The sequence below is a fragment of the Sorex fumeus genome, unplaced genomic scaffold (genome assembly GCF_029834395.1).
Source record: "Sorex fumeus unplaced genomic scaffold, SorFum_2.1 ptg000072l, whole genome shotgun sequence".
NCBI lineage: Eukaryota > Metazoa > Chordata > Mammalia > Eulipotyphla > Soricidae > Sorex > Sorex fumeus.
Window position 1 is genome coordinate 10142217 of NW_026606129.1, and position 10857 is coordinate 10153073.

The 10857-nt window shown below is 50.5% G+C and overlaps 1 protein-coding gene across 1 annotated transcript in view; it reads left to right on the plus strand.

Annotated features, from left to right (window-relative positions):
• PPARG (peroxisome proliferator activated receptor gamma) overlaps positions 1 to 8981 on the plus strand; it is a 119664-nt gene extending 110683 nt beyond the window's left edge. The window contains exon 7 of the mRNA XM_056129503.1: positions 8657 to 8981. Within this exon, the coding sequence (XP_055985478.1) occupies positions 8657 to 8904 (248 nt within the window). The 3' untranslated portion in view covers positions 8905 to 8981. The remainder of the gene's footprint in view (positions 1 to 8656) is intronic.
• Positions 8982 to 10857: the final 1876 nt, after the last annotated feature.

The window sequence follows — 10857 nt, forward strand, 5'->3', positions numbered from 1 at the left end:
CACAGAGTCAGGAGTAAGCCCTGAGCACACCAACGGTGACCCAGACCCAAGCCCACACACACAAGTTCTGTTTTATTGGAGAAGGATTTTCTTCATTTAGAACGGACAGTGTTTGCCTACTGCAAGCCCAATGTGCTTGCTGAGCCAGTCATGGGTTTTATTAAAGACAGTCCAGCCTAGCTGGACCCTGAGCCACATGGCCTGGTGGCTCTCACGTCCTCTTGGTCCCTGGGCACTGTCCTTACAGCCAACTGGGGGAGTCCCAACCCCAACGCGTTTAACACTTAGGCACCGGGGCCAAAGAGACAGTAGAGAAGGTAAGACGCTTACTCGCCTGCCTGTGACTGAACCCGATTGAGTGCCCTGCAGCTCATCTGGCCCCCGAGCACGGCCAGGTTCGCTCAAGAAAAAAAAGAAAGAAAATTCAGGGGTGAAAATACCAGGGAAACACCCGGTTGACCCCATGGTTCTCCCTGAACCTGGTTACCTGCTCTGCAAGGCGGGGCCCGTTCCTGGGAGTAAGACTCTGTCTTGGCGGCAAGCCTGGCTCCCCAGAGCTGCCAGGGGGTTGACAAAGCCATCAGATTTCTCACCTGAGCACAGCCTCCACCTGAGAGGCACCATAGACTGTGTGGAGGAAGTAGGGCCCTTCTCACCACTCACCCAGGAGACCCCCATCCAGGGGGCAGGGTGGCCTTGGATGGTGGGTCATTGAGATCCGAGCCCCTTCTTCCCTCTTTCCATAAGTTTGGGGGTGGGGCTGGACCCGTGCTGGTCCCTCCCTCCCTGTACCCCACCACCCAGCCCTCCCTTCTCCCACCCATCTCTCCCAGTCTTTCTTTTTCTCTGTCCGTCCATCCTCCCATGGTCCTCTCGTCCATCCCTCCGTCTGTCCCTCCCATCATCCACGGGCCATGCTCTGGACACATTCTCACTGTGGTGCTCAGGTTTATGTTTAAATACTGGCTCACCCCAGCAGCCTCCCAGCCCTGCACCGTTCACCGACATCCCGACAGGTTGCCTGCATGGGGCGAGCATGGCCTGGGGCTCTGGTCTCCCATGGAGACCCCCCAGGTGATGGAGGGAGCCATGGGGTGGGGTCGGAGGTCAGAACCAGGGGCTGCGTGGAGAGAGGGCACTTGGTGTCAGGCCAGGGGAGCCCTTGCGGGCCTCCACCTCTCCGTGAGATGACAGAGAGTGACAGCAGGTGTCCGGTGGCAGGGGTCAGAAGGGCTTCCGATTAGCTGCCTCAGTGCACTCAGCGCTCAGCCCTAATCCGTTTATCAGCGGGCACTTGGCAGGGATTAGCTATGAGGAGAACAAAACCCGCAGGGGGAGAGATACGAGTGGCCTGGCCGGCTGGGGGCCACTCTGAGGCCTCCGCGGGTGCCCAGAGCCTCACAGCCACAATCAGCAGGTCAGATTCGGAGATTCCAGATCCCGTTTCTCAAAATTCCTCAAAGACTCAGAAAGGAGGATACGGGCGGCTCGCCTCTTTTTCACTCTATTTTTGTGGCATTTCTGGAGGAAATAAGGAGCCAAAAAGAGGGGTGCTCTCTCTCCCTCTCTCTCAACTTTTCTTTCCCTCTCTCCCTCCCTCTCCTTCCTGTCTCTCCCTCTATCCCCTCCTCTCTCCCTCCTCTCTCCCGTTCTCTTCCTCCCCCTCCCTCCCTCTCTCTCTGTCTCACTCCCCTATCTCTCTGTCCCTCTCTTTCTCTCTCACTCTCTTTCCCTCTCTCTCTCTCTCTCCTTTACTCTCCCTCCTCTGTCCCTATCTCTGTCTCTCTGTCTCTCTGTCTCTCTGTCTCTCTGTCTCTCTGTCTCTCTCTGTCTGTCTCTCTCTCTCCACCTTCCTCTCTCTGTCTCTCCCTCTAGCCCCCCAGAACAGCTTAGACCCTTCCATTTCCCGGTGGGTATGTGCCCCCGAACCCTCCGACCCTGTAGACTTACTCCCGAGCAAACGGAGGACAGTGAAACCCTCACAGATCCCTCTCTGCCCGCCGCAGGCTGGGGACATCCACCTGCTATTGTCTTAAACTTGGAGCCCAGGACACTGGCACCAACTGAGAGACACGACAGCAGAGGGATACGCAGGCCCTGACTCCGTGGTCGTGTGGCCACACCCTGAGACCCAGGCTCACTCCTGGCTCTGCACCACTGCTGGGCAGGGTGTGGGCACTAAACCCAGCTCTGCCGTGTGCCTGCAAGGCCACCACTGACGCCCTGTGCCATGTGCAAGTCAGCGCACATGGCCCCTCAAGGGACATCCAGGATCTCAACAGGGTCCTCGAACCCTGGTCCCACCTCACCTTGTTCCTTCAGCAAAGGCACAAGGAGAGGGTGTAAGAAGGGTGCCAGAGAGCACTGCCGCTAAGGGAGGCAGGCACATTTATGACACCCTGTGGCACCAGGCTCAGCTCACTCGGGATTTGCATGGTTGAGGATGCGGAGAAAGGCCGAAAGGACAGAGGGGGGTGGGGAGGGGCCGGTACCGGAAGGTTTGCAGCTGCCTGGAGCCTGGAAGGGCCAAGGCCAAGGCCGCTGAGTCCTTTTGTTCCCCACCCCAAGGACTAAATGAGACCACAGGGAGTTTTTACTTTGAGTGGTTGTGGGTTTGTTTGCGGGTTGATTATTTGTTTGTTTGGGGGCCACACCCAGATACCTCACACTCAGGGCTTGTTCCTGGAGCACTCCTGGAGGGCTTGGGGAACCGTGTGGGGTGCTGGTTGGGGCTGGAGCGATAGCACAGCGGGTAGGGAGTTTGCCTTGCATGCAGCCAACCCGGGTCCATTTTCCAGCATCCCATAGGGTCCCCAGAGCACCCCCAGGAGTGACTCCTGAGTGCACAGCCAGGAGTAAGCCCTGAGCATCACTGGGCGTGGCCCAAGATCAAACAAAAAACATATGGGGGTGCCAGGGACAAACCCAGATTGTCCATGTGCAAGACAAGCACCCCTCCCAGCCCAGCTTGTCTGTTTCAGTAAGACCCATGTCGTGAGTTTATGGGGACGTATGCTCCTATCCCAGTGAAAGAGATTTTGAATTGAACTTCCCCATTGGAATTTCACATGGGAATCAGGTTTGGGAGTTCTGAATTGGGGTCTAAGAGTTGCCCCATCTAGTTCAATTCTCCTCTACAGAGGAGACAGTTGAGACCCCGTGAATTTAATCACAGTGTGGCGAGGTCACAGGGCCGGTTAGTGAAAGACCGAGAAGCAGAATATACTCTCCCCCCAACACACACACGCACCCCAACTCTGCTATACCCCATTTGACTCCCGAGACTCTCGGTACATGGGGGGGCGGCTTGTCCCTGATCTGACTCGTCACCAGAGGCCCCGTGAATCAGTCGTCACAGAGTCCCAGCCCTGCACCACACTTCATCCGTCACATCATAAAAAATAACTTGCCAAGGAGGGGTCTGAAAATCCAAACCAGATCCTGTCTGCGGCGAGAGGGCGAGTTCCAGGACCCTGCGCCAAAGCCCCGTGCTCCCTGCCAGCCTGGCGCAAGGCAGCGGGCTTAGGAGTCGGTGGCCTGAGCGATCGCCCCAGTGCGCTTGGGGCCAGCGCCCCCGGAGCTGAGGGGCCTTTCTGGCCAGGGAGGAATCATCCCTTCCCCTTCCCAGAACCCGCGAGCTTTTGCTCATCATTCCCAGGTTCGACAGTGCAGGGAAGCAAGAGGAGACTGTGTGAGAGGGAACAGGCCGCGTTGGAGAAGTTAGAGACACTTGTGAGCAACCAGACTCTGAACATGCTACCAGGGTCCCTCTGGCTTGGCTGCTCTGTGCACGGCTGTTCCTAGGGGTGTTAGCCACAGGAAGACAGGCCAGGAGGCTTCTTCCTCAGGTGACGATGCCACTCTTGGCCCGGTTGGTCACCAAGCCGGAGAATTGTACTGTTCGATCCGGGGCTCTTCCCCAGGACAGCCTTCTGGCTCCTTCTCTTGGCCAATTGAGTGCTTCCTGTTTGTTCTGGAGGGTCCCGTGGAGCAGGTCCAGCCACTGGCCTCGGGGCCTCGTGACCTGGCCAGGGAAATAAACAGCTCAGAGCTGAGAAGGCCAGGCAGCAAGTCGGGTGACAGGGCTGGCACTGGGGACCTCGCAGACTTCGCCTCACTTCCGTCCTGCCATTTGCTGGCTAGTGGCAGGCCTTGGGCGAGGTGGAAGTTCGTCTTCGCTGTCCCTTCAGGAAGAGTGGACAGCATGAGGTCCTGGCTGAGGGGGAAAGGCAGGGTGGACAGCAAGAAAGCCTCCCGTGACTCTTACTAAAAGCTACTTATTGGCTTGGTGATGGAGGGGTGGATCTGCTGCCCCTGGGGCCCCCAGGAAAGGGACCAGAAGGGCACAGGAGGGGACCGGAAGCTGGTGGGCCTAAAGGAAAGCATCAGAGGTGTCAACCCCAGCTGTATCCCCAAGGACAGACTGAAGATGGGATGGCAGAAGGACCCAAGGAGGATACTGGGGAGGAAGAAATGGACTGCAAAGGAGCAGAACTGTGGCAGGACGTGGTGTGGAAGGGGCTTGAAGCAGTTGGAGCCGAAAGATCAAAAGATCATTACTGAATCAAAGGCGGCTAGACCAGGAGATTGGGGCCGGGGGTGGGGGGTGGGGGGTTGTAGCCTAAGGTGCCTTTGGGAGACACTTTCTGCTTGTTCACTTATTTCCAGGGAGACAGGAAGTCTCTTTTTTCCTGAAAAGGAAACAGTGGGCCAACTGCTATTGAGGACCCTGAATAGAAGATGAAGGATGGTTCCATTTGTTTGGAGGAGGGGGCCTTCTGCACTGGGACCACATTGCCCAGGCCTCCACCAGCAGTGCTCAGTCTCCCATACCTGTGGTGCTCAGGGGACCGTGTGGTGCTGGGGAAGAAACCAGGACTGGCCTGACGCGAGGCATGCACTACACCCTAAACTCTTTTATGGGGAGATGGAACAGAGGGCCTGGACACATACCAGGCACCAGATTGGATATGTGACACTGCATGGCCTCCTCAATGCAGCTGGGTGTGGTCCTGGTGCCCCCCAGCACCATGGGGTGCCCCCCAAAATTATTCTATAGCGTTTTTCTCTATAATAGAAAGAAATATTAAAATTTGAAAAAGAGGGCCGGAAAGATAATCCAGTGGGTAGGGCGTGTGCCTTACATGTGGCCAACCTGGGTCTCTTGGCACCCCCATATGATCCCTGGAACCCCGCCAGTAGTGATCCTTGAGCACAAAGCCAGGAATAAAGCCTGAACACAGCTACGTGTCGCCCCCCCAAAAGTAAAATAATTAGAAAAAGAGAGTGAATCGTCTTAAGGAGCTAAAATGTGAGATCAAAACAAGGTAGCAAGTGAGTGTCCTGAACGTTGTTCATAAGCCTTGCGCCCTCCTTGTGTGCATTAATAAGAAAACTTTATATTTGGACCACATTTCAACAAACGCAGAAATTAGAAAATAAAACTTAGCAGTGCAAAAAACAAAAACAAACACCCAAACTTCCTACTTGGAAATTTAAGAACATGCTTCTATATTACTGCGAGATTAAAAATGAAATGAAAATAGTAGAACAGGCTGCTTTAAGTAGAACTAAAAGAGGGCTGTTTTCCTGAATGTAGAAGTGAAGTTGGAGGCACACGTAGGGGAAATTGTAAAGCTTTAAACGCATTAATTAGAAAACAAGAAATGCTAAAATTAAATGAGCTAAACATTCTGTTCAAGAAACTAGAAAAAGTTTAAATAAATAGAAGCCAGAGCGTAGCACAGTGGGGAAGGTGTTTGCCTTGCACATGGCCGACCCCTGTTCATTCAATCCGTGGCATCCCATATGGTCCCTCAAGCACCACCAGGAGTAATTCTTGAGTGCAGAACCAGGAGTAATCCCTGAGCATCACTGAATGTGACCCAGAAAGAAAAAAGAAAGATTAAAAGATAAACCTAAATGCAGTTAAAAGAGTAAGTAGCTTAAAATGAAAACAAAAATTTAATTTACTAACAAAGAGAAAGAGTTGACTAACAAAACCAAAAGCTGTGGGTCATGTTTTGTTTTTATGTTAAACAAAAAGTATGTAAGCCTTTGCAAATTAAAATTTTAAATAAGATAACACACAAAATACATTCAACTGGGAGGGTGTAAATAAAAATATGAGGTTTCAGATCCTAAGGGACTTTCATATGCAGCCTTATTCCTGTATAAAATATTAAATGTACAAAAAAGCCTAAAAGAATTTAAAGCCCTAGAAGAAATTTTAAAGGTTGTCAAAGATCTGTCACCAGGTTCTAAGCTTCCTTCCAAGGAGTCCCAAGAAGAAATCAAGGAAGAGAATGTTGCCACATAGGAGCAGAAAGAAAACATCCTGACTCTGATAATGCCTGTTAATGTTTACCACTGAAATGGGCACCAAAAGGAAGGACTTCAGATCAACCTTGGAAATTTAAAAACCCTACATAAAATATTAGCAAAACAGTAGAAAGGAAATAAGGACACTTGTTTTCAAACTTATTATCCTGGTTGAAGAAAAATCATTAGCTTGAAGGGGATTGTGGCACAATGAGAGAATTTGCCACGCGAGGGGGGTCCTGTGTTTGAGCCCTGGCACCACCACCAAAACACAAAGCAAAACAAACACACTTCATATGTTTTTCACATGAAAAAATTTTTTCGTGGGGTGCTGGAATGATAGATAGTAGCATGAGTAGAATATTTGCTTTGCATACAACTAACCCGGATTTGATCTAAGCACTGCCAGAATGATCTATGAGTTCAGAGTCCGGAGTAAGCCCTGAGCACCAACCGGGGTGGCCCCAAAAAAATTTTGCGGGGGATGGGAGGGCGATCTGGCTGTGATATATGTCACCCCACTGGTCTCCAGCGTTGATTGGGCTGACTTGGATGCGCAGGTGGGTGTGCGTTTCTTTTGCGTCTCTCCCAAAGCTGCACGCTCCGTTGAAGATGGCAGCCTTCCCCAAACAGAGATGGACCATTCCTTAGTCAAGGGTGTATGAGTAGCTGTGCTGCCCTGCTAGAACCTCCAAACAAGCTCTCTCAAAATGGTGGGGCCCAGGGAGGTGGCAGTATGCATGCCTTCCATGTGGAGGATCTGGGTCCCATGCCCAGCACTGAACACACACCAAAAATAAAAATGCAGGGGCCAGAGAGATAGTACAGAATGCACTTGCCTTGCGCACAGTTGACCTGGGTTCAATCCCCAGTCACCCTATGTGGTCCCCTGAGCCCTAGCAGGCATGATCCCTGAGCACCTCTGTGTGTGACCCTAAGAAAAACAACAACAAAAATTAGAAACATTTGAAATGCAACAATACTCTAACTAAAACCAATAAAATAGCCTTAAAAGCCTTAGAAAGCCAGCCAGGAGTAAAACATCCCCCACAATCTATAGCAATATCACACTTCTGGCAAATCTTCAAAAGCCTTCCTTCAAGATTAGGAAGAACAAGAATGCTTCCTGTCACTTCTGTGATATATAGTCTGTTGGAGAGATTAGCCTTTGCAACAGGACAAGAAAAAGAAAATTATAAGTTTTGGTAAAAGAGAACTAAAGAAAACCGGCATTATTTTTTGCAGTTAAACAACCTAACTAAATGACTCTAGTCCATAATTTTTTTAAAAGACTAGTCAAGTTGTAAAATCTCAGAAATAGGATAAATTTAATATATTAAAATTAATAAATGTTTTTCTAAAAGTCCAGAGGATTTAAAGGTAAGTTCCAGGCTGAGGAGATAGAGCAAAGGGCTGGACTCATGCTGTGTGTGCAGGAAGCCTGGGATTCATCCCCAGAACTACATAGCAAACCCTAAACCAGGAGTGGTCCCTGAGCACCTCCAGGTGTGACTCCAAAACAGAATGAAAAAGGAGAAGTCTAATAAGCTTGTTGTGAGAGAAAACATGAAAGTCTACAAGTCACCATTTTAAAATTCGTAGAATTTGACTAGACTGAAAAAAAAAATTCCTGCAGCCTTACCTCACAGAAGACACCTGTTAAAAATCTATCCTTCCCAGAGCCGGAGTAATAGTACAGGGGTGAGGCATTTGCCTTGCATACAACTGATCTGGGTTTGATCTCCGGCTTCCCATATGGTCCCCAGAACCCACCAGGAATGTTCTCTGAGTGCAGAATCAGGAGTAATCCAGGACACCTCCAGACATGGCCAAAATCCAAAAAAACAAACCCAAAAATAGGGACGGGGAAATAATCTATTGTACCAAACTAATGATATTTAAAAACTATCTATCTCCTTGAAGTCCATGTGCTATCTTAGGCAAAATAACATAATGAGCGTGTATAAAGCTATGGGACCAGAGTCAATAGAGATGTTGACACAGATTTGACAGCAGAGATCACAGGCGCAAGATGAGAGTCCAAGTGAGTAGAAACAAGCCAGCCCGGAGTCCGAGGTCTAGGGCGAGGAGCACCTGGCCTCCAGAGTCTCCCACCTGGCCACCCAGAGCTGGCCGTGGCCAGAGCTCTCGTGCTCTGCCTTGATTCCCTTCCGCCCTCCCTCACGTGGCCCTGAGCTCGGTCTTTCCACCCAAGACTGCACCAAGCAAACAAAACCCAGGGGAGGACTTGGCTCACTCGGGCCTTTGACCCAGGGGGCCGAGGACTCTCGTGACTGAACCTCCTGTTCTCGTGTTCCCCTTTTTGCTCCCCTAGACCGCCCGGGCTTGCTGAACGTGAAACCCATCGAGGACATTCAGGACAACCTGCTCCAGGCCTTGGAGCTCCAGCTGAAGCTGAACCACCCCGAGTCCTCTCAGCTCTTTGCCAAACTGCTGCAGAAAATGACAGACCTCAGACAGATTGTCACAGAGCACGTGCAGCTCTTACAGGTGATCAAGAAAACCGAGACGGACATGAGCCTCCACCCGCTCCTACAAGAGATCTACAAGGACTTGTACTAGCGGAGAAGTCCCTGCCCACTGGCCTTTCCTGCTTCCGGTTGCACTATTATTTTGAGGGGAAATCTGACACCTAAAAATTTTACTGTGAAAAAAAAAAACAAAAGCATTTAAAAAAAAAAAAGAAACTGTTTTAGAATAATAGATGTATTTTATGCATATTGTTTATAAAGATACATTTGCAATTTACTTTTAATATTAAAAATTGCCACCTTATAAAATTGCTGGGTCTGAGAATGAAATGGGATCTGATCCCACCCTTGGATTCGTTCTCCTTTTGTTTCCTTCTCTTCCTTCCTTCCTTTACTTTCTTTTTTCTTTCTTTTTTATGGTATGAGGGATCGAACCCAGGGCCTTATACATGCAAAGCCAGTTCTCTACCACTGACCTACCTCTTCTTCCTCACCTGTGTTGTTAAAATATAAACGAGAAGCCAGAGAGATCGCACAGCAGATAAGGCACACTTGCCTTCCATGTTGCTGATCCCGGTTTGATCCTTGGCATTGCATGTGAGGTCCTCTGTCCCCACTAGCAGTAATCCCTGAGTGCCAAGCCAAAAGTAAGCTCTGAACACCACGAGGTGTAACCCCCACTAAAAAAAAAAAAAAAAGAATTTAGCACTGTAGCACCACTGTCCTCCTGTTGTTCATCAATTTGCTCAAGCGGGTACTAGTAACGTCTCCATTGTGAGACTTGTTACTGTTTTTGGCATATCAAATACGCCACGAGGAGCCTGCCAGGCTCTGCCATGCGGGCGGGATACTCTCATACTCTCTTAGCTTACTGGGCTCTCTGAGAGGGACAGAGGAATTGTACCCCCATCGGCCGCATGCAAGGCAAACATCCTACCCGCTGTGCTATTTCTCCAGCCCAGAAAAAAAAATTAAGAAATAAAAATATGAATGAAACTGCTCCCAACTTCCATGCTCAGTAAATCAGTGCATTAACTGTTACTTGATTTACACTTTCTGATAATCCTCTGGCTCAGCCCCCTAAAAATGACTGAGAGGGAAGCAGGGGCGTCAGGTTCCAAAGCTGCCGAGAACTCGTGTTTCTGGAGTTGGGACTCAAACCTTCACAATCCCAACCCAGACTTCCACTGACTACCAGCCTCCAGCCCTTAGGACGCCCCCAGCCCCTGGGGCAGGGACTCTGTATAGAGCTGTGGAAAACACAAGTGTTTTCTGATTCAGGTCCTGTAAACCCCAAAGAAGACATAGCGGAACAGAAGAGCAATGCTTGGTTTATCTTAGAGCGTCAGGAGCCCAAATGGCTACGTGCCATCTGAATGCCATCTCTAAGTCCTCTAGGAACTGAAAAGAAGCAAAACTCGGGGCCAGGGAGACAGCTCGGATGGCTTAAGTGCAGCCTTGCCTGTAAAGGTCCCAGGTTCAAGCCCCCGCCCTGCCAGTGGCCCAGCCAGACTGACGCCCACCACATCCCCAGGCCTGAGCACCAAGTGTTGCTGCTTTGACTAAGAATCCCTGGAATGCTCCCGGGCTCTCTGAACACTGCTTGGCAGTCCCTTATCTTCCGCCAAAATATGAAAATTGGAAGGTGGTCTCCGAGCGTATGTTGGCTTGGGGATGGCTTTTGGGAAAGTCTTAAGTGCAGCAACAAAAAGAGTCAACACACAGGGCCAGGGTGACAGGACATTGGGGTGCACGTTTGCCTTGCACTCAGCTCACCTAGGTTCAATTACCCAGTATCCAGTATGGTCTGCTGAGCACTGCCAGGAGTCATTCCTGAGTGCAGAGCCAGAAATAACCCCTGAGCACTGCTGGGTGCTCCCACCAAAAAAAAAGAGTCCATACAAAATAAGACAGGAGTGGGGGGCAAGAATGTACCTTCTCAGGGTCGGGGAGACAGCTCAGATGTCTCCCCAGCCCATGGGAAGCAGGTGGGCTGTGCTACTGAGCACTGTGCTCCCAGGAGGTCCACTGTACAGAGATACAC